The sequence below is a fragment of the Colias philodice genome, chromosome 5, assembly GCF_061535455.1.
Source record: "Colias philodice isolate Cphi_HAF_F1 chromosome 5, ilColPhil1 Martin Lab GWU primary, whole genome shotgun sequence".
NCBI lineage: Eukaryota > Metazoa > Arthropoda > Insecta > Lepidoptera > Pieridae > Colias > Colias philodice.
In genome coordinates, this window is record NC_143090.1 from 10,947,789 (window position 1) to 10,968,264 (window position 20,476).

Below are 20,476 nucleotides of genomic sequence, written 5' to 3' on the forward strand. Positions count from 1 at the left end.
AGCATGCAGATTTGAGTAACTTTAATCCCGATTTGCTCTTATTTAACTACAATAAACGTTGTATTTTACGTTCTTGAACGTCTGGCTTGAATGTTGTGGAATTTTCTAGATCTATAAAATAATGATTTCTTTTTGCTACTTCATTTGATTAAACTGCACATTGATCCACTGATCAGTAATAATTCTATTGGTGTTTTTTTACGAGCTATCATCAATTTATATAATTACTAGCTTTCCGCCCGCGGCTTCACCCGCGTTTTCAAAGAAAAACCGGTTCCCGTAGGATTTCCAGGATAAAACCTATCCTAATTCCTTTCTCGGGTATCAAAATATCTCCATACCAAATTTCATGCAAATTGGTGCAGTAGTTTAGGCGTGATTGAGTAACAGACAGACAGACAGAGTTACTTTCGCATTTATAATATTAGTATGGATTTCAATTTGGAATTTGATTTGTGAATTATGCATTCTGTGTCAGTGTTATTATTAATAGCAGTTCCTACGTTAGACTTAGAATTTAATTAATAATGTTCTGGAATAGTCAGTTATGTATTAAATGCTTGAATAAGGCAGACCCTATTAGGTTTCTTTGCAAATATGAAATAAGCACTAAAGTTAGTCTGAAACTATCAACCAAGCATAATATGAAATCCTAAAGAAATTTCTCATCCATGGAAATTTTTCTTTGCTTTAAAATATTTTTCTACGCCACAGTACATTAATATCTCTTATCTTTCATATCTCTAAAGCGAAAATCTTCAGTTAGTGTTGACACGCGTCGGATTTACCGCCATGAAAACTATTTCCATTTGTTTATTGTTAATTATTGGTACAAATTATTACGTTGTAGCCAATACAGATAAAAAAGACAATTTCCTACTACTAAGGAAGTTACAAGGCTTCATCGACGATCGTGATAATCAAACTGTTTCGTGGAGTGAGCTTCTTGCTAATATCGTTGTTAATAAAATAGCAGTTATATTTCACAAATCAGCGAACAATGAAACAGATAATTACGCAGTGACGCATAATCGATTCACAAATTTAATAAGCAATGTGTTTAAATTCTTTAAATCAAACGTCTATGACAAAATAAAAGGATACAGTGACCAAAACAATGTTGTCAACGACATAGATACCGCCTTGCAAGGGGATAAACGAATTATTAAATCAAGTGACGATCCGAATAACGATGTAGAGGTATTTGAACCTAAATACCATGGCAAATTGTGTGAAAATTGTAATGAAACTACAGAAATTGAAGTAACAAACGAATGTCCAGAAGGCTATAGTAAAGATGAAAATGGTGACTGCATTAAAATGCAGATATCCAAATTTATAGTATCTGTACCAAATCAATGTCCAATTGGGTACAGACCAGACTGGCGCGGTTATTGTCGAAAAGTCATGGACTTTTAAGTCTTAAGGTAAATAAAAACTATGGATTTCTTGAAAATTTCTCAACAGATTTCATAAATATAGAGATTTTGCTACTGATTTCTCTTCGAATAATTTAGACGTAGAAAGGTAGATAACGACGATAAGAAGGAAAATGTAAATAAATGCAAAATAGATAGTGCATAATATGAAATGATTTCCTTTGTCTCGAACTATTTAGTTGTATTGAATGTAAGATGGAATATTAAAGGCTATTATTGATTCTGCTTGTGGTTTTATTTACGACTAATCCTGTATGTTCATTTTATAAATATGTTTATTCTAAAAATATTTAAGAACCGTACGAAAATTTAATAAACTTAGTGCTGGGAAATATCATTTATACTATATTATATTTTATTGTGTTCTTTGTCTGCTTATTTTTTGGACATTTATTTACACAAAAGTTTTATAAAATAAATCAAGCCCTCGTCTATAACTGAATGTTAGCAATTTTTATGATACAATTCTGATATTACTCAACGAGGGCTTGAATTTTTCAGCATTCAAAATTATTTAAAAAAATAATAGCCTTCAAAATACCTAACGAATTGTTATATATATGTATATTATTACTAGCTTCACTCGCGAAGGAACTTGAGGAGAAAATCAAGTTTTTCTTTAGTGTTATTTTGATTTGTACCTGAATAATGTTCCTATAAAGTTTCATCCATATTCTTCCCGGAGTCTATTTCGTAAAAAAAAGTAACAGATCCACCCCCAAACTTTCGCATTTATAATATTAGAAGTACGTAAAAACATTACATATTACAAATATTCATTATTATACTCTGTCCATTATATTATTTGCTTTTTGACAGCTCCACGCCTATGAAAGATTGTATTGTCTATGTTAAAATGTCATACAAATAATTATTGTACTTCATGGACATGCCCCGCCCACTTAGTGATGTCTACACAGAATTATTTAATGATGGGTCGATAGATTATAATAATCGATAGAAATACTCTGTAAAATATATCCGATACAGAAAAACTCTTCTAATAAGTTATATAATTTAAACATAAAGACAACCAAATTGTAAGATAGAAACCAATAAAAAATAAAATATTAGTTTAGTTTAGTTTTAACATAAAATGCATAGATATGTGGTCTTATTATCACATGTCTTATTAGTAAGTTTACGTTGTAATTATTATTTACGTACCTAATTCGATTTATGATAATATTTTGAATTTATAATTGAAATGGTATGACAATCGATAATCTTTTAGACATCACTTCTGGTATCACCCGTCGAGCTGTCAAAAAGCAATTCTTATAGTGGACAGACTATAAAAACACACATATTACGGGCCTTTTCCACAATGGGCAGCGTTGGGCGAGTAGAGGCACGATAGTGTAGAGGGCATGTATGTTTATAATCGGCCGTCATTATAGATGTTTATTCATAATCGCAGTATTGGCTGCAAACATCGACCATCATTTGCTGGGCCAACGCAGCCTATTGTGTGGACGGCCCATTAAATACGTAGAACAACTAGAACTCGTCTTGTCACACGAGTCTCATTAAAAGTTGTGCAGTGTGATTAATTGCTGCGTGTGTGATCGTCGCTTATTACAACTTCCACGAACAGTTGCGTCTAGCATTTCGTGTTTTATTCTCATTAATATGTGGCGTTATAATTATATAACCTTAATATGTTTTGTGGATTATATTTTTTTTTCCACTACTAAGAATATTTTAGTAACAATCATGTAACATAATAATTTTGATTCTTCATTACCAGGGTCAAGCTTGGTTTCAAGTTTTATTTCCTCGTTAATTTTGAACATTGACTTCCAAAAAACATTCCCTGTAAGTCATCAAGGCTTTTAATAAGGTACAGACCATTGCGTTAATAAAGGTTGTGTTTATGCTTACAAATGGATAGATATTAAAAAATTAACTTTTCTCATTTCTGCTGCTTTTAAGTGTTAAACTGATTTTATTCAATGGAGCCAATATTTAGGAAACTACCGGTGCAACAAAACCTGTAAATCACCTGAAAAATGATTTAAAGGAAGGCTTATATAATATCAATATAATCAAACCCTAATTCCCAACCCCAAAGAGCCAGGTGATCACTAAAAATGCTACAATAGGATCGTCAATACGTTTGACGCGTTTGATCCCGTAACTCCTCGACCATCGGACCATGAAATTGACTCGCTCGATCTGACCTGAGATGGGAATTACTTCCTTTGCTATTGGTTTGTAAATACCTGACAGGGTTCATATAGAATTGTAGTTACGGGAAATATGATTCCATTTATTGTGACTTCTTGATTAAAGTTATAGAGTTCATAGAATTAGAGATGAAACTAGGTTCGTCTATTTCATTTCTTAATAGGAATTTTTTTTTCAAATTCGATCATTTTCTTATCCACATCCAATTGATTTTAGTTTCTTCAAAGCCCATTTTCTTCCTATTACAGAAAAAAAGGATCTATATGAGTGCTAATATTGTTATTACTCCCTCCCTTTGCTATCTAATTAAATAAATTTTAAGTGTAATATATCGAGATCTCTAATTCTTGATATGAGATCTGTCTGGGGTCTCGATCTGTGATCGGACTTGAAACAACTGGTTATTGCAACTATTAGATATAATATTTCAATCCAGAACAATTAGACTACACCAAAAATAGGTAACCAAACATAAGTTTAACAATTCCCGTAGTTTGCAGCTATGAAAACAAATCGTTTTAAAACTCCAATAAATAGCCAAGTACAACAAAACCAATGCAACGCTAAATACCCAAACGGTAGCAATAGCCAATAATTAGATTTCAAAACAATAACATTAATTTATACACCTGACCAGTTTACGTTGACCCCTGTAACACCCACATTGGCCCCTCCAGCTGTTCTTTCTCTAACGTCAAGAGGGACGAGGTAGATTAATTTATACTGGTCGAAAGCAAAGTCATAATAAGCACCTGCGTTCCAGAAGTTTCCAGCAACTTGGAGGCTTATAACGACGTGTTCAGAAATATGGTCATAATATGTTTATGTTATTAAAAGTTGTAATAATAAGAGACTTTTAAATTTTAAGTCAAGCGTGCCAAGTGTTTAAATTATGTCTTAAGTTTGTCCCATATTTTTTATTAAGTCAGGATTCATGGAATTGTTTTTTGAGAAAATAACAATTAAAGTAGCAGAATAGTCTATTCTTTCATCTATTTTGACTGTATTTAGAATGATCCGACTATAAAATCCTATCTGAACCTATCCCAGATTAAAAAGACCCAATACACAAGAACGACTTTAAATTAAAAATAACAATGCCTACACCTTCCATCTCTATTATTTTAATCCTCAATATCCTTTTAGCAATGTACCCATAGGGATATCATAGGATATCCTTGTTAATTAATTTATTATATGGCTCAGCTTTCAATAATAGGTACCATTTTATTTTCTGACAAAAATGTTGCACAAAATTTTCCATTATATCAATAACAAAGGAGGCGCTTAATGACCTCAAAAAGTGGAAATACAAATTATTTTTTAATTCAAAAATATACTAACGATGTAATATTATATTCTACAAAGCGATGTTATGATATGACAAGAACAAAGACAATTTTAGGGTTGTTTTTGCGTTAAATTACCTAACAATAATCGAATTAAAGTAACTCGGCATATAATGTATTGTGCTTTAATACCTATACAGTATACAATATTGTTAATAGCAAAAAAAAATCGCTAAAAATATTATTATTGCACGCCTCATAAGCGAAGCGTTGAGGTGGGTACTACTGTCACTTCGCGCAAAACATCTGATTTTTCAAACTTAAAATGTCTTTATGTATCATACATTGCACTTGTAAGATAATACATACACACACATATTAAGAAAAAACACTATTTTTAACGTTCATGATATTTTTGATGTCATTTTTGTTATTTAAACTAGTTAAAAAACAGTTTAAAAAAGTTCTGTCTTGGACGTCCGTGTGTCTGTATGTGCGGATCCTTTTTCTTGTTAACACGATAGCGACCGAAATACTTTACTAATCGAGTCTTTTTTTTTCTCTTACGCTTGAGTATGCTCAGGAATAGAACCCTTTCATTTTTCAGGGTCTGATTCGATGTGGTTTAATTGTTATTAAATAAACAAAAATAATAATTAATAAATATTTATTAAAAAAAAATTATGAGGCGTGCACTTTTGGATTTTCCAAATTATTTTTATCTGCACTTGTTAACAACTGCAAATAATGATCGTAAATGGCATAATATAACTTTTTTAACAGTCTTCAAATTCGGTTTAATATGATATTGTTTGATTCGATATAAAGATAATATTCACGTTCACCATAAAACATAACAGCGAGCACGCGTACAATAAAAATATGATAACCTCCAGCTATAGGTCTTAATTCGTTCATACATTGCAAATAATTTAGTTTCAAGTAGCAATCTGCCCTACACCCTTTTACGAGGAGATAATGAATATTTGATACAAGAGCCGTATTGGTTTCATGCCTGCACAATAATATAATGGATACGGCATATTGCAATATCATCATCATCAGCAGCACATACATATATTATGTTCTCACTGCTAGGACATGGGCCTCCTAGGGTACAGGACATAATCCACCACGCTGGCCAAGTGCGGTTGGCGGATGTCACATATCGTCGAACTTTTGATTCTTCGACTGTCGCTTGCCTCACGATGTTTTCCTTCATAGTTTCGAGCAGTGGTGATGTTATAACATGCGCAAATAAATTGAAAAATAAATTTAATTCCTGCACGCTCGCTCGGTTTCGAACCTCTAACTCATTGATTTGAAGTCCAAGGTCCTCGCCACTGAGCCAACACTGACTTATTATTTATATTATTAGGTATGTATTGCAATATGAGTTCTAAAAACTAATAAATTAACACTGATAGGTTAGTGACCCTATCTGTTGCGTGGGATCCCAAAACTATAGAGAAAATGTTATTTGATAAACATTGTTTTTGGCTGTCTGGATTAGTTATTATCGATATTAGTACCAACTATATTTATAATGGGTTCTAGGGAAAAGATGTCTATTTGTAAAGTCTAAATATTATCAAAATGAAAATATTCTTATGTATTATAAGTGAATGATGTTTCAAGCAAATAAATGAATTAAGAAATAATGCTCTATCCTAAGGCTCTATGAACCCATTCGTAATTTTTTTATATTAATAGTTCTAAATTCAAGCAATTTATCATTAGGGACGAGTTTTTAGCTAATTATGAAGTATATTCCAGCCACAATACCTACCCAGATAAACAACTATTTCAAAATAAATCAATTAAAAACACCTCTCCTTAAAAAATACCGTATCCAACTAATCCTTTCCACCACCGGGCAGGTTTACGAAAAGTAATTATTTTGGAAGGTCGCCAAATAATACAGCGATCTATGGAGAGGTGCTCCCACTTGGCAGCCTAACGTTACGTATCACAATCAAATCTATTTTATATCGTGTGCAATTGAGCAATTGATTACACGGTTTAGGATTTCGATGCTAGATAAACTCCAGTTGTTTCTGCTCTTTTGGCTTTATAGGATAGAATTTAAGGTTTTTATTTGGTTATTTTTTTAGCTATCAACTTGTTTAAATTTAGTTGATAGATAGAACCATGGTCGTATTCGGAATTCTAACCTATTCTCTAATAGAAATCTGGGTATATAATTCATATAAAAGTGTATTGCATCGTTTCTTATGATTAGAAATAAGCTTGTAAAAATAGACTAAGTATGTTCAAATTAATAAGCTCATCTCTCCGTAAGTCCTATTCACTTTTATTATTACTTTTATGTTTTTTTATACATAAAAAAACATAAAAGTCACAAAAAAACATGAGCACACAACCCACAAGAACTAATTTCAAGTGTTTAAACCGTTAACCGTCACTCATCCATATAACTAGCGATGCTAGAGGAACTCTGCCCTTTAAAGGACACAGAACATAACTTCTCAACCGCTTATTACCCACAAATTACCATAAATATATCTAAGATAGTTCAGCGTCTAGTTTAATTAGTCTTCAACTGTCTAAGAACCATTTATCATTAAATTGGTCGTATTATTTCCGTTAGTCCCAAACTGAACATAGTCGTACATCGCTAATAAATGCTGTTAGTTAGCAGATTTTACTTATTATTTAATAGTATTACAATCTTTAGGATATTATATAGTAGCTGTCTCTGACGATATTATGCTTTCGACATAATAAATCAACCATATTATATGTTCTGAATTAAGGACAGCGGTGGGCAGTAAAAGATTTCGATGTATCAAATCACTAAAGCTGATCGTCTATTAAGCTGCAAATAAAATCGATCAACGAAACCGACATAAAATGCTCAGCTATAAATTGCAAATTGTTATGGAATAGCGCTCGGTTCGTCACAACGGGACGAAGGACTAGGATCATTTGTGTGTGTTTTGTCAAAGAAAAACACAAATTTCAATTCAAAGAAGCTAATATCTATTCAATAATTATTATTAATTAATATACCTCTTAGTTTGTACAAAATAATTACCAACAAACTTACGACGAAACAAAATACGAAGTATATGAACGAAGTGAAATTTAAATACATACTTATCCCAATAAATTTCCTCTTCTCGCTTAAAGATATAGACCTAGATTTCACAAAGAAAAAATACGTTGAATTTAAATGAAAAATTAGTGAGCGCAAAGGCAAAACTCTTCATCTGGAGTGAAGCGAAGACGGCAATTATTATCACACAGGAATAATTTAAGATCCAAGCGACACGGAGCGTCATCCTGCTAATTTATCTTATTCAGGCGATGACTCGGCGGGTTGGTGACGCTTTATATTCAAATAGCTTGATAATGTGATGAAATTATACAGGAACTTACGGCGCTATTCTATTTGCGTCTATGAGCGTGACGACGTCTCTTTTTGAGTACGAATTAGCACATGTTGTCATGATAAATCCTGGTGTTGCTAGTACACCTATCCTATTTCCTACTAATATTATAAATGCGAAAGTTTGTGAGGATGTGTGTGTGTTTGTTACTCTTTCACGCAAATACTACTGAACCGATTACAATGAAATTAAGCACACATATAGAGGGTAACTTGGATTAACACATAAGATAAGTTTTATCCCGGAAATCACACGGGAACGGGAACTATACGGGTTTTTCTTTGAAAACGCGGGCAAAGCCGCGGGCGGAAAGCTAGTAGACCATATAACACAGAAGAAACTAGACGATCGCCTCTTTTCTATTTCTCGCTTCTTTTCTATAACTATAAGGTGTAAATAATGTATTCAAGCTGCAGTGCGACAATGGGCCCAATTTTTGGAGATCACCGTATCCGCATCAGTCAGCTTTAATTGCTTGGAGCAGAGCCAGAACATTTACTGTTCGTTAGCTGCTGCTTCGACTTCATTAGTAACTATGGGCTTGGGTGATGACGTTTTGTTTCTTTCTATGGCGATATGGTTCTATGGTGGTATTCTATGGTGGTTTCATAAAACCACACAACATTTTTTTTAACTGTATATCAAATTATATTTGAAACAAGCATTAAACAAACCAATGTATTTTCTGAAATTAAACCTTAATATAAAATCGTTCCACGAATCGAAATTAAACATCAAAACGTTATTGAACAGAATACAATATGTACACAAAATATATAACAACAATATATTCTAATCCTTTCAATATCAGTAACAAATATTTAGAATGGAGAGCAAAACAATGAATATGATGGAGAGCTTGTTAATCCATTTCGTGATGGCTATTGCGATTTGATGGGACACGGTTGAATCTGAATGTCCTACGGTGACCTGTGGTACAAAGGATGGGCGTTGGCTGCTGTATTATTTGAGAGCTAGGGTTAATATGTGTAGAAACAAATATATGTAAACAAAACACCTCGATAACATGCAAAATTGTTGAAATGTACGTTATCGTATTGTTGAAAGAAATTTGAAAGTCAAAACTCGTTATTTTGTATACTTATGTTAATTGTTATACCTAAGTAACTTCAATGTATCCTGAGTGACTGAAGGGACTTAATTGTTTCTTACTAGAAAACAACATCTCAAAAACTTAGTTTTATTTATATTATTATACGTAGAGGTAGACATTACAATATTGAAAAAAAATTAAGCTATTTTAGAAAAAAAATTAAGTAGATGTAGTACCTATGTTAGATGTATGTAGAATTTGTGATGATAAAATTTGTAATTCGAACGTCCCGTAAGGAAAGGATATCTATTGGTAGGATTATACCCTATGGCCCTATGCGGGTCCACACATAGAGAGCAAGGAAGCTAGAAAAGCGCGTGTGCGCTTTCCTCGGTCGAACCACGTCCATCTTGACCTAGCTGTTTCGCGCAGCAATTTCTTCGCGTCCATGCTGTTGAAGTGACCGCCTATTGAAAAATCTACTCAATAAATTCCAAATCTTTGCACCGAACCCAAAAACCTGGCTTAACCGGGATTTTTTCCCACTAAGCTGGACGTAATTGGATCCTAAATTGACCGTAGAACCGTTTGGCATTCACGTAAAGGATTGTAATTCGCTCTTTGTTTCACCTTCCTAGACTGTTTGCGACAAAACAACTGTTATATCAACGAGACAGCTTTTGTAATTACGTACTTACAAAGATGAATGTAATATGTGAATTAGTTTTGCAAATGAAATATCTACTAAGACAAAATGTCACACAAATTAATAATAAATATGTTTTTAAGTGTATTCCACCGATTAAAAGTTATAACATTTTCTTTAAATTAATAGAATTTACCTCCTTACGAACTTAACTAACTCCGTAGATACTGTTTCCGAATCGGTGGTAAATGTTAAAAATATGTAATGACGTTTCAAAAGTGCTTCTATAAGAAGTCTATTTGATTAAATAAATGTTTGAGTTTGAGTTTAACTTTTCTGTAAACTTCTAGAAAGTTCTGAAAGAATAAGAATACCTACAACAAAAAATTATATTCCAATGTTACTAAAAACCACAAAGATTTTGATAAAATTAAAAGCTTTAGAACAGAAGTTATGAAATTACTTCTTTCGTGTTTCATTTTACACAAAATAAATTAAAAGTGTTTTTTCTTTGCTATTCAGTATAATATGATTAAGACCTCTTAAACGAATACCAAACATTTTTATTTTTATTTATTCTGTTTTATATAATTATTATAATTTAATTATGCTAGAAGCTCGGATCTTCAAGAAAAAGTACCTATGTTTATTATTTTTTTATGAAAAAAGAAATCTAATAAATTTACTAGGTAGCATTTTTCAATTTCAATTGGTCTTGCTATGTAACGTGTTTATTTTTTCAGCGCTTGCTAATAGGAGGAGACGAATATTTTATTAAACTGACACGATATTAACAATTAGAACTAACTCTTTCTGAATAACATAACCCACATAACGTAAGGAGAAAAAATCTCATTGTTCTACTTCTAAAAAGAATTAGTGTTTAAAATTTCCACAAACGAAAGGACCATGCCATATACCAAAATATACGTTCAAGATAACATTGTGCTCAACCTCAGCTAAGCAAAGATCACAATTTTATGCTGGGACATGTATCGCGCATTTCTCTTGCAAAATATCCCCAAATTTATTCCAAAATGCAAACGTCATTCTTTCGTATTTTTAACTACACCTACTGCTTCTGTGAGCGTAATTTTTGAGTTACCTGTATCATTTATTTGTAAAATTCTTTGTCCCTGAATAAAAAAAGCAGTCTCTTCTCAGAATATCTTTATTTTAATGGCATTTTATCAGTATTTGTTATTTTAAATGTCCAGTTACCTGAAGTATGAACCTTTTAAAAAAAAATACAACATGCAACTGAAATTTGAATTTTGTCCAAAAATATAATGTCAACCCGCCATTTACAATTTACAGAACATAAAATGCATCATAATATTCCTGTACAAGCTCAAAGCATGTTTATTTGACAGCTAAACTATTTCATATACAAAGGTTTTAAAAGTAAATTAATGTTGGGGAGTCGCGAGCTCAAATAAAAGTCAAGAATGCAGCACACAAACAGAAGTTTTCTCATATTTTTGTCATATTAGTTGGTCTTGCCAGCTTCAAGTGGTTAACCGAGTCGGATGGGAAAATATTTAGTTTTCAAATAGATTAAATTTTGAAGTTTCATGACAATTCAGTTTATTATATTACGGTTCTTCAAAACTTATTCCAATATGTATCGTATTACTTGTCTGTATTTTACTTTATAATATAATTTTGCCTTACAGAATACGTTGAAACTTTTTGTTGGCAATTACGACCATCGCGTCGCTCCAAATTACGAACTTTTATTATGATAAAAATTAATATAAAGTAGATGGAGCTTCTTCTTTGCTTGAATATATTCCATATATTTCTTTTAATCTTATATATAAAAATGAATCGCAAAATGTGTTGGTAAGCGCATAACTCGAGAACGGCTGAACCGATTTCGATAATTCTTTTTTTATTATATTCCTTGAAGTACGAGGATGGTTTTTATGTAGAGAAAATGTGAATTTGAACAATTTGTACCACGGGCGAAGCCGGGGCGGACCGCTAGTTATAATATGTAAAAATGTAGTATGAACTATGAACCTGGAAAATACTATTATCAAAAGTTCAAATGGACTTTTGTGTTAATGATTTTAACGGTCGGGAGTTTTCATGCGCCTTATAACACGTAGAATAAAAGGTAGTTTTAAATTTTTATGTAGGAAAAATCTTAATTTGATTTATATAAATAAAAGAATATAACAAATTACAGTTTTACAGCCCTAAAAAAGAAGAAACCGAAACTATTAATATATTGCAACGCCATATTCAAAAAGGCGTTATAATATACATTTTTTCCTATTTTACATAAATGCCAAATTATATTTTTAACGATTTATATAAAATTGAACAAGCAGATCAAGATAATATTATACGATACTTAGATAAACATATAAATACACCTTAAGAACATTAAACTCGCAGCCCTAACACCTAACATGAGTCACACGTATCACTATCTCAGCAACACAAGTGTCTAATAATTCTAAAATTACACGTAAAAGGTACAACAATTTGTACAAATGAAGCTCATTTTTATTCTCATCCCAAAATGCACCTGCGAAGGAATGTAATCACGGTGTCGTGCGAGCCAAATTACACTACGGCTATCCTAGGGGCTAGGGCTGCCAAAAGGAGATTAGAATTAGATGCTTTTAGTGAATATTCAACACGACTTAAAAAGTCTTGTTTTTTTTTACATAAAACCTACATAAAAAAAATCAAGATACGGAATATCCTGTGCCTATAACACAGTACATATTAAGATAGATAAATAATTTGTCCAAAATACGTAAGACTCGTAAAATAGTTTACTTTTCTAACTACACAGCAGATTTAAATTTGAATTCGAGATATATGAAGTAATTCTGCTTAATAGCTGCAAAACGTAAAAAATCATCCAAAAAGCCTTTCAAACGTGATCACTAAACAAACACGTCGCACATATAACTACATCCACGCAGCCCTATGCTCCAGACAAGCCCTAAACGAAATAAAGAGCAAAGCTTTATGCCTCACCCTATAACTTGGCCACAGAACCTTGTTAAGATTACCGCGTAATTTAGCACGCTTTATGAACGAATATGCAACCTTATTGTGGCCCTTTCCTTATTAGGGCTCGTAAAATACCCTAATGAATGTCAGGCATCATGCTATGTCGAACCTCGTCTTGTAATTCTAATTAAAAGTATCCCTATTTTCATTATCTCACCAAAAGAGGCTTGAGATCTTGAGAGATGTGTTGCTGATAATTTCAAATTTTAAAATATTCTTGTATACAATACGATAGAATCTATTAATTATTATTGATACGAGGTTAGTCATGTTCTTTGACGTGTTACTTACAGTATTTCGAAAGGAACACAAAATGTATGTAATGTACATGAATGATTGTCTTCGTACTTCGTGTAGTGGAACACAGGAATCGGCAGAATTACATAAGCTAGCTTCGGTCCTTGACCACTTGAAAAAATGGTCTAAATTCTTTTATGCCATTTTTTGTTGAAAATTTTTCAATCTTTGAAAATACAACCAATGTAAAATCTAATAAATCATACACATTTATATACATACAAATTATAACATGTGTTTCCATATATTATTCCAGAAGAATCCATGATCGTTAATAGCAAGCCGTACTTCATCTATACATATAATAAAATCGTAGGAAAGTCAAAACTGTACATTGAATATTTTTTTAAAAGAATACATATTCCATGATCTATAATCGATATAGAAGCCAAAAATATAGTTTTTAGAATTTTTGTCTGTTTGTCTGTTTGTCTGTTTGTCTGTTTGTCTGTTTGTCTGTATGTTTGTCCGAGCTAATCTCGAAAAGTACTGCATAGATTGACTTCAAATTTTGCATGAATATTACTAACAGGTCGAGTGAGGTTTTTTTAAACATATAATCATGCTATCACCTCCGGGGGAGGAGCTGTGAACCTTTACTTTTCTTACGTATTCCGTGTACTACGACAGCGTACAATCTAAAGACTCATGTTTAAATGTTGTTTTTGAGTAAGCCATGCTATTATCTAGCTTTACACTATAAAAACTACGTCATTTACGTAATTTGGGCAGAGAAACTGTTTAATGAATCTTAGTACTATAAAGACAAATTTGATTCAGCGCCATCTATGAGATTTCGTAAAAATCAAATCAATTTACATGTTAACACTACTGAACACAATGTTAAAAATTAATAATTTAAATATAATTATGTTAGTTATTTATTTAACTCTTTAACCCATAATAAATCTTCCCTTCCCTATAAGGTGCGCTTATAATTCGTGTGAATATACTACATTTTTAAAAGTGAGGGTAGATGTATATTATTTTAAGTCAAACTAGACACCATTACAGTTAATCTAATATTGATTGTGTTCATTGGTTACATTTTAAAAATTTTCGTGTTTTAATAATTCGATCACGAGGCGGGACTCTTATACAAAAAGGTTAGTTCGTTGATAATTATTATTCCTTCATCATTTACATGTTGTTAGTAAAAAATAATATACTTTGACTGTTAATACTTTTGTTCAGTATTTATCTATATGATTATTGCTTGGTAATTAATATATTTTCATGTCGTATACCTAATTATAAACATAAGTGTGATGTGAAACTAGCTGGATTTATTTTTACACACTCACAGTCTTATATTTTGTGTTAATGTTAAAATAGTATTAATAATAGTGTAAATCATAATATTTTTTCAAAGTTAAAAATATTTCCTTTTTTATGATGGTGTTGCCATCGAATTAAACCGCGCTGTCGTTTCGTTCACAAAAAGTCATGTTATTAGGACCGAATATGTAGCCGCCTCAACTTACGGAAACGAGAGTAACCTGCGTTGTCTGTTAGTTATTGTATAGTCGAATTTAACGTTACATGGAAATTGGAATCTAAATATATGTATACCTACTTATATTAAATCTGTAGAGGTCAATTCTGCACATGAAATATATTTCCTAAATAACTATTATTTTTCATATTCGTGAGCAGAGCAGCAACTCCATTTTTAAGCTTTCGTCTCGTGTGCGTTCTTAATGCGTGTATCTTAATGGTTAAAGCTACACAGAAATCAAGTATGAAAGAAATGTTCTCCATATTATATAAAAAATATCTCCCGACATCATAAATGTCTATCTTTTATGGTTGAGCTTAGGAGTTCAAAGCTTTCTGATTATATTTGTCTACTAGCTGTCCCCGCGACTTCTTTCGCGTGGAATAGTGACTATGGGACCTATGACCATGGGCTCAGGGTGGGGCAACAATAAAAAATCATTTTTATTTTCATGCTCCCACTCCCGCGCCCACTCGCACTCCCACGCCATATGCCACGTTCAGTCCCAATCCCACGCCCACGCCCACTCCCCTTCACAATTAGTACCTACCAGATCAAAGTCAGGGTAAGCGCCCCACCCAGCCCCACCGTGGCTACGCCCATGCTGAATTACTACTTAAGATACAATTATTGAGTAAATACGTACTAAAGTCCGGTCGCGAAGCAGAAAGAATTTCGTACAATGACCTCTTTACCTACTGACAGTGGTCACAAACATTTTTGAATGAAGTGCAGTTTACATGAAATATTTGGAGGAGAAAAGTTTTTTACTAATTTATTAAATAAATGTCCTCTATTCATTTACAATACTTATTAGTTAGTTACATTTTAACTTTTTCAATAACAACGATATATTATATAAAAAAAAGTGTGCGTGTACACACATAAGAAGTGAAACTTCTTTATGACCTTATTTTTCAAAAAATAATTTACTATGTAGGTACAATATTACAGAAATACGTTATTCTAACACGCGATTTCGACTTAGGCGGATTTTGATTGGACATAAAGAGTTTGAGGTTTATTCTTATAAATTTTGAATTCACAAAATCATAATTGAACACCTGACACCAATCAAGCAAACACAAACCTTACGCTCTCAGGTTAAAGGTTTACAATCCCTAAGGACGGCGGTCATTGCACCTGTGCGAGCAAGACACATTATTTTTACAAGGGAGTGACAGTGACAGGTTAATGTACGAAATTCTTCCTGCTCCGCGACCGGACTTTACCATAAATAATTAAAAGAATTGTTATTAAAATTTCTTACTAAACTGAGCTAAAAAACTTACGTACCAAATTATTAAAGAAAATCAAGAAATGAAATGCCTAACCTATACCAAATAGTTACTACATAATGTAATTAAAAATTATGATTAGTATATAATATCGAAAATCAAAAAAGAAATGCCTAACTAATTCTACGTACGTGTACGTCTACGTAAAATTTCTTTTAAATTATGTCATATTATTTTTTAGGAACCAGGGGGGGGAGAGGAGCAAATTCTATTTCCTTCCTTTCTTAAACGGATGTTTTTAATAATCTATGGTGTAGCCACTGATCAGCTTAATCGATACTCAGTTTTTATCAAATCCAGCAACAAATCCAAATTAGATCTTTCCTGTCTCACGCACGTAACTAAACCGTTTAGACGAAGAAAAGTGTATAGAAAAAGGAATAAATAATTTCATAAACTTCCCGACGATCTTTAAAAATAAATTATAACTTTCATTTTTTTCATTCCCACTTTTACCCCTATGTAGGTATAATAAGTGGATGAACCAATTTTGATACACTTTATCTAAGAACCAGCGTCGGAAAATATTCTGCCTAACAAAAAAAACCGCATCTAATTCGGTTTACCTTTTAGCCAGCTACGGTGCCATAGACAGACACACACACACACACACACACAGAAATACATAGCGGTCAAACACATAACACCAGTCTTTTTGCGTCGGGGGTTAAAAATATAATACGACATAATTTAAAGGACATTTTATGTGGAAAATTTACCTATACACCAGGGTAGATAATTTTTGAAACAAAAAAAATCGCAGTAGGATGAAACCCATTAGAAAAGGATATGATAAAAATGTAAGGAAAAATAAATTACGGTCAATCGGAGTTCGGGAAGTGGGAGGGGGGGGAGCTTTTAAGAGAAAAAAATGGTTTCTCTCGATTTCTCGATAATAATAACACCTGCTAATTTTTTTCTACATATTTTAATTGTACAGACATCACTTTTCCACAATTTTATTATATGTATTGCTTCACAAGCATTGGCAGACGACAAGCGCTTGTCGCCATCCGTCGCGATTTGAACTGAGCGTTCCCACGGCATGTGTGCGTATGGCAAGCACTGGCGAGCGACAAGCGCGCCGATTCCCATGGCATGTGGTGTGGTGTGGCGCGGTCGGATTTGTGAAGCAAACATGTCGTGGGAATCAGGCTTTAACTTAATTTTTATTCACCCGCATCAGTGCCACCTAAAAAATCTTTATATCGAAATTCGAGCAAAGTTAAGAAAATGAGAAATAAGAGTTCTCAAGGATCGTTAGAGATAAGAGGCTTACTATTGACCGAAAACAACATGTGTTATGCCGAACCTGAAACCGCTTCACAACGAGAATTGGGGCTCACAGCTGACCGCGAACGGCATGTACTATCCTGTGAGACCGAAACCTTCACTGAGAGGGTATAACGTCTCACAGCTGATCGCAAATGGCATATTGTACTATCCCGTGAGACCGAAACCCTCACTGAGAGGGAATTACGTCTCACAGCTGATCACGATCGTCATATTTTATCTCGAGAATCTGAAACTTTTACTCAATATGAAGACCGTTTGACAAATAATAGGGTGCACCATAATATTATTCGATCTCTCGAAGATGAACATGAGCATAAGCAATGACTAGAGTAGGGACGCGAATATTACCATTATTTGAGACAAGAACGATTAATAAGTTTGTTTAATGAAAGATTAAGAATTGAAACTATTGGTCTCTTGAAACGGACGAATAGCGAGAGGCCCGTCTTACTGCAGACAGATTTCGACATAGTCTTAATGACTTTGAGGTAAACATAGAAGATCAATCTACAAATTCGGTGGTGTGGTCCGACAAATATAAAAGTGGGTTTGCTTATAACCTCACAATTGATTACCTACAGATCATCTTCTGTATAGGCGATATTAACGTAGTATGTTCTTTTTGTAATGCTTTAAAGTGGAGTAAGGAGTCGGCTTTCGTTTGAAGATACGCCGGAACCTTTGAAATCACTACTTTTAAGTTTTAGAGGAACATGTGCAATCTAAACAGTTCTTAGACAATATCAGCTCTTATAGTATTGCGTTTTAAATGATCCTTTGGTGCTCAACAATTATCAGATGCTCCTTTCATTCTTACTTTTAAGATACAAGGTCAAGTTTATCATTTGATAGGATCCCTTTTGCCTGAAGGCCAACCTAAGTTTCTTTAAATATATTTTGTATTCGACTACGACGAATAATCGAATACAAGAAATCAATATTTCTCGAATTTAAAACTGAACTCATTTCACAATTTTAGAACAATATGTTAATTCATCAGGTTAATCAATGAAGCTTTTCCTCAAGATGGTGATATTAATATAAAATTGGTATAAATGCCGATAGACGGAAGTCTATCAGCACTCAGGAATTCCCTGAGCGTGTTATAACGCCCAGGCCACAGTATTACAATTTTTCCTACAGTAGGGCGACGAATGTATTTTCGCATAGCAACGGAGGGGAACTCGTGGGGGGTAAAGTGACGCGGGCCACGTACCACAAACATGCTTAGTTTGTGGTACCGAGCGCGAAAGAAAGTCATCGTGTTTTTAGTAAAGTTACTATGTAAACTAACGTAATTTATTACTTAGGTACATATTCTATAATGGTGCGCTCAAACTGTTAATCTACATTTAATTTAGATTATTATTTTAATTACTAAGAAATGTAGAATTTAAATCACATTCATTCATGTTTTTCTCAGATATTCGATGTCTATGATTTTCGATGATTTTAAGATTTTCTTATCAGAGTATTCAATTTTAATGTAGTTAAATTTTATAAGAGACAATTAAGAACATTCAAAAATAAAGTGTCACGTATTTTTTTTAAACGACGAATGACGAAAAACGACCGAATCGCGGACGAAGTCGCGGGCAACAGCTAGTATGTTATACATCGAATTATGCTCCAGTAAATCTTGAATCACCGATTACTGCTCTTGAGCGAGTTCCAGGTCCTTAATCAAATTAAGTTATTAGCGCCATTAATTATTACTAATAGATGCATAGTATCTGATTTAATACTAACAGTATATTAGTGTACAAGTAATTTGAAACTTCCTATATTATAATGCAGTTACATAAAAAAGAAGGCGTTTAATTTAGTCGTGAAATACTAAGGTATATCGCCCAATTAGTAAAACAATTAGAAGTATGTACTACTATAAGGATATAGGTACAGAAATACTATAAGATACTAGATGTATCTTAGATACCAATACCATATCTGATGGTTAACTTAATAGAGTTTTTTGAAATAGCGTTTGTTATTTTTGAATTATCCATCACACACAAACTTACAAAATATATTTTAATATAGGTACTGACCTTCAAACTATGAATAAAAAATATCGTAGCCTTTTATACATTAGAAAAATATCTAGCAAGTATTAAAATGTTATTATTTGTAATAACACAGCAGTGCGAAGGGTCGTAATAAGCTTATTCCCATCGGCTTCCGTATCTAAACAACCCTTTTTTTACGATAATAATGTTGTTTGCAGCGTGCAATGTAATAGCTGTAATTACATTTCTTTAAATATTTGAAACTAGCTTTCCGCCCGCGGCTTCGCCCGCATTCATCAACATCCATACATCCATACATCCATACAAACTTTCGCCTTTATAATAGTATTAAGATAGCAGGTTATATATTATATCTTTAAAAGAAAAACAGTTTATTTTGCATTTTGGAAGAATGTATCCCGATACCCGCCATTTCTACCTAAAAAGGAACCTATTTAAAACGTAGAAATAGAAACATATAGAGACATAAATCACTCTTTCTTCTTTTTTCAGATTATTTCCAGGTTTAATACTTACTTATTTAAATGATATACGCATAATCTTTATTTCTTAATCCATTTCACCACAAAGTATCAATATACCCTTGACACTGAGCCTCAGGTGTTCTAAAATCAGTAATAACATTTAATTGTTCAAATTGTTTGGAGTTACAGGGATTTTTCCAATTACAGCGGTGTACAGCTGCGTTTGTTTTATAACTTAGTTTAACACCCAACCTTCGTATTAGCTTCAGGTTCATGGCCGTTATTATTTATCATTATTATTTTAATAAAAACTTCATGTAAAAGTCGGCAACAGACCCGTAGAGGCCCGAGCTTTCTCATTAAATTACACACTATTCAATAAAATTAATTAGTACTATTAGCACAGATAACTCAATAGTTACATATAACTAATTCAAAAATTGTATGATGGAAAAAAGGTGGTAAAAACATTATCTTAGTACTTGCATATTTCTATAATAATTATCCAAGAAAATGGAACAGTTGTCCG

The 20,476-nt window shown here is 32.7% G+C and overlaps 2 protein-coding genes across 2 annotated transcripts in view; both read left to right on the forward strand.

Annotated features, from left to right (window-relative positions):
- Positions 1 to 747: 747 nt before the first annotated feature.
- LOC149488638 (uncharacterized) lies at positions 748 to 1,662 on the forward strand. The gene has a single exon (XM_089695268.1). It carries the CDS (start codon positions 793 to 795, stop codon positions 1,417 to 1,419), a length of 627 nt encoding a protein of 208 aa, XP_089551394.1. The 5' UTR covers positions 748 to 792; the 3' UTR covers positions 1,420 to 1,662.
- Positions 1,663 to 8,899: 7,237 nt separating this feature from the next.
- The window catches only part of LOC149488639 (WD repeat-containing protein 44), a 102,598-nt gene continuing 91,021 nt past the window's right edge, over positions 8,900 to 20,476 (forward strand). Inside the window, exon 1 of the mRNA XM_089695104.1 lies at positions 8,900 to 8,909. The gene's annotated coding sequence lies outside the window, so the exon portion shown is untranslated. The remainder of the gene's footprint in view (positions 8,910 to 20,476) is intronic.

Excerpts from the sequence above, each read along its gene's own strand:
- LOC149488638 (XM_089695268.1), top strand. The coding sequence starts at position 793 with ATGAAAACTATTTCCATTTGTTTATTGTTAATTATTGGTACAAATTAT.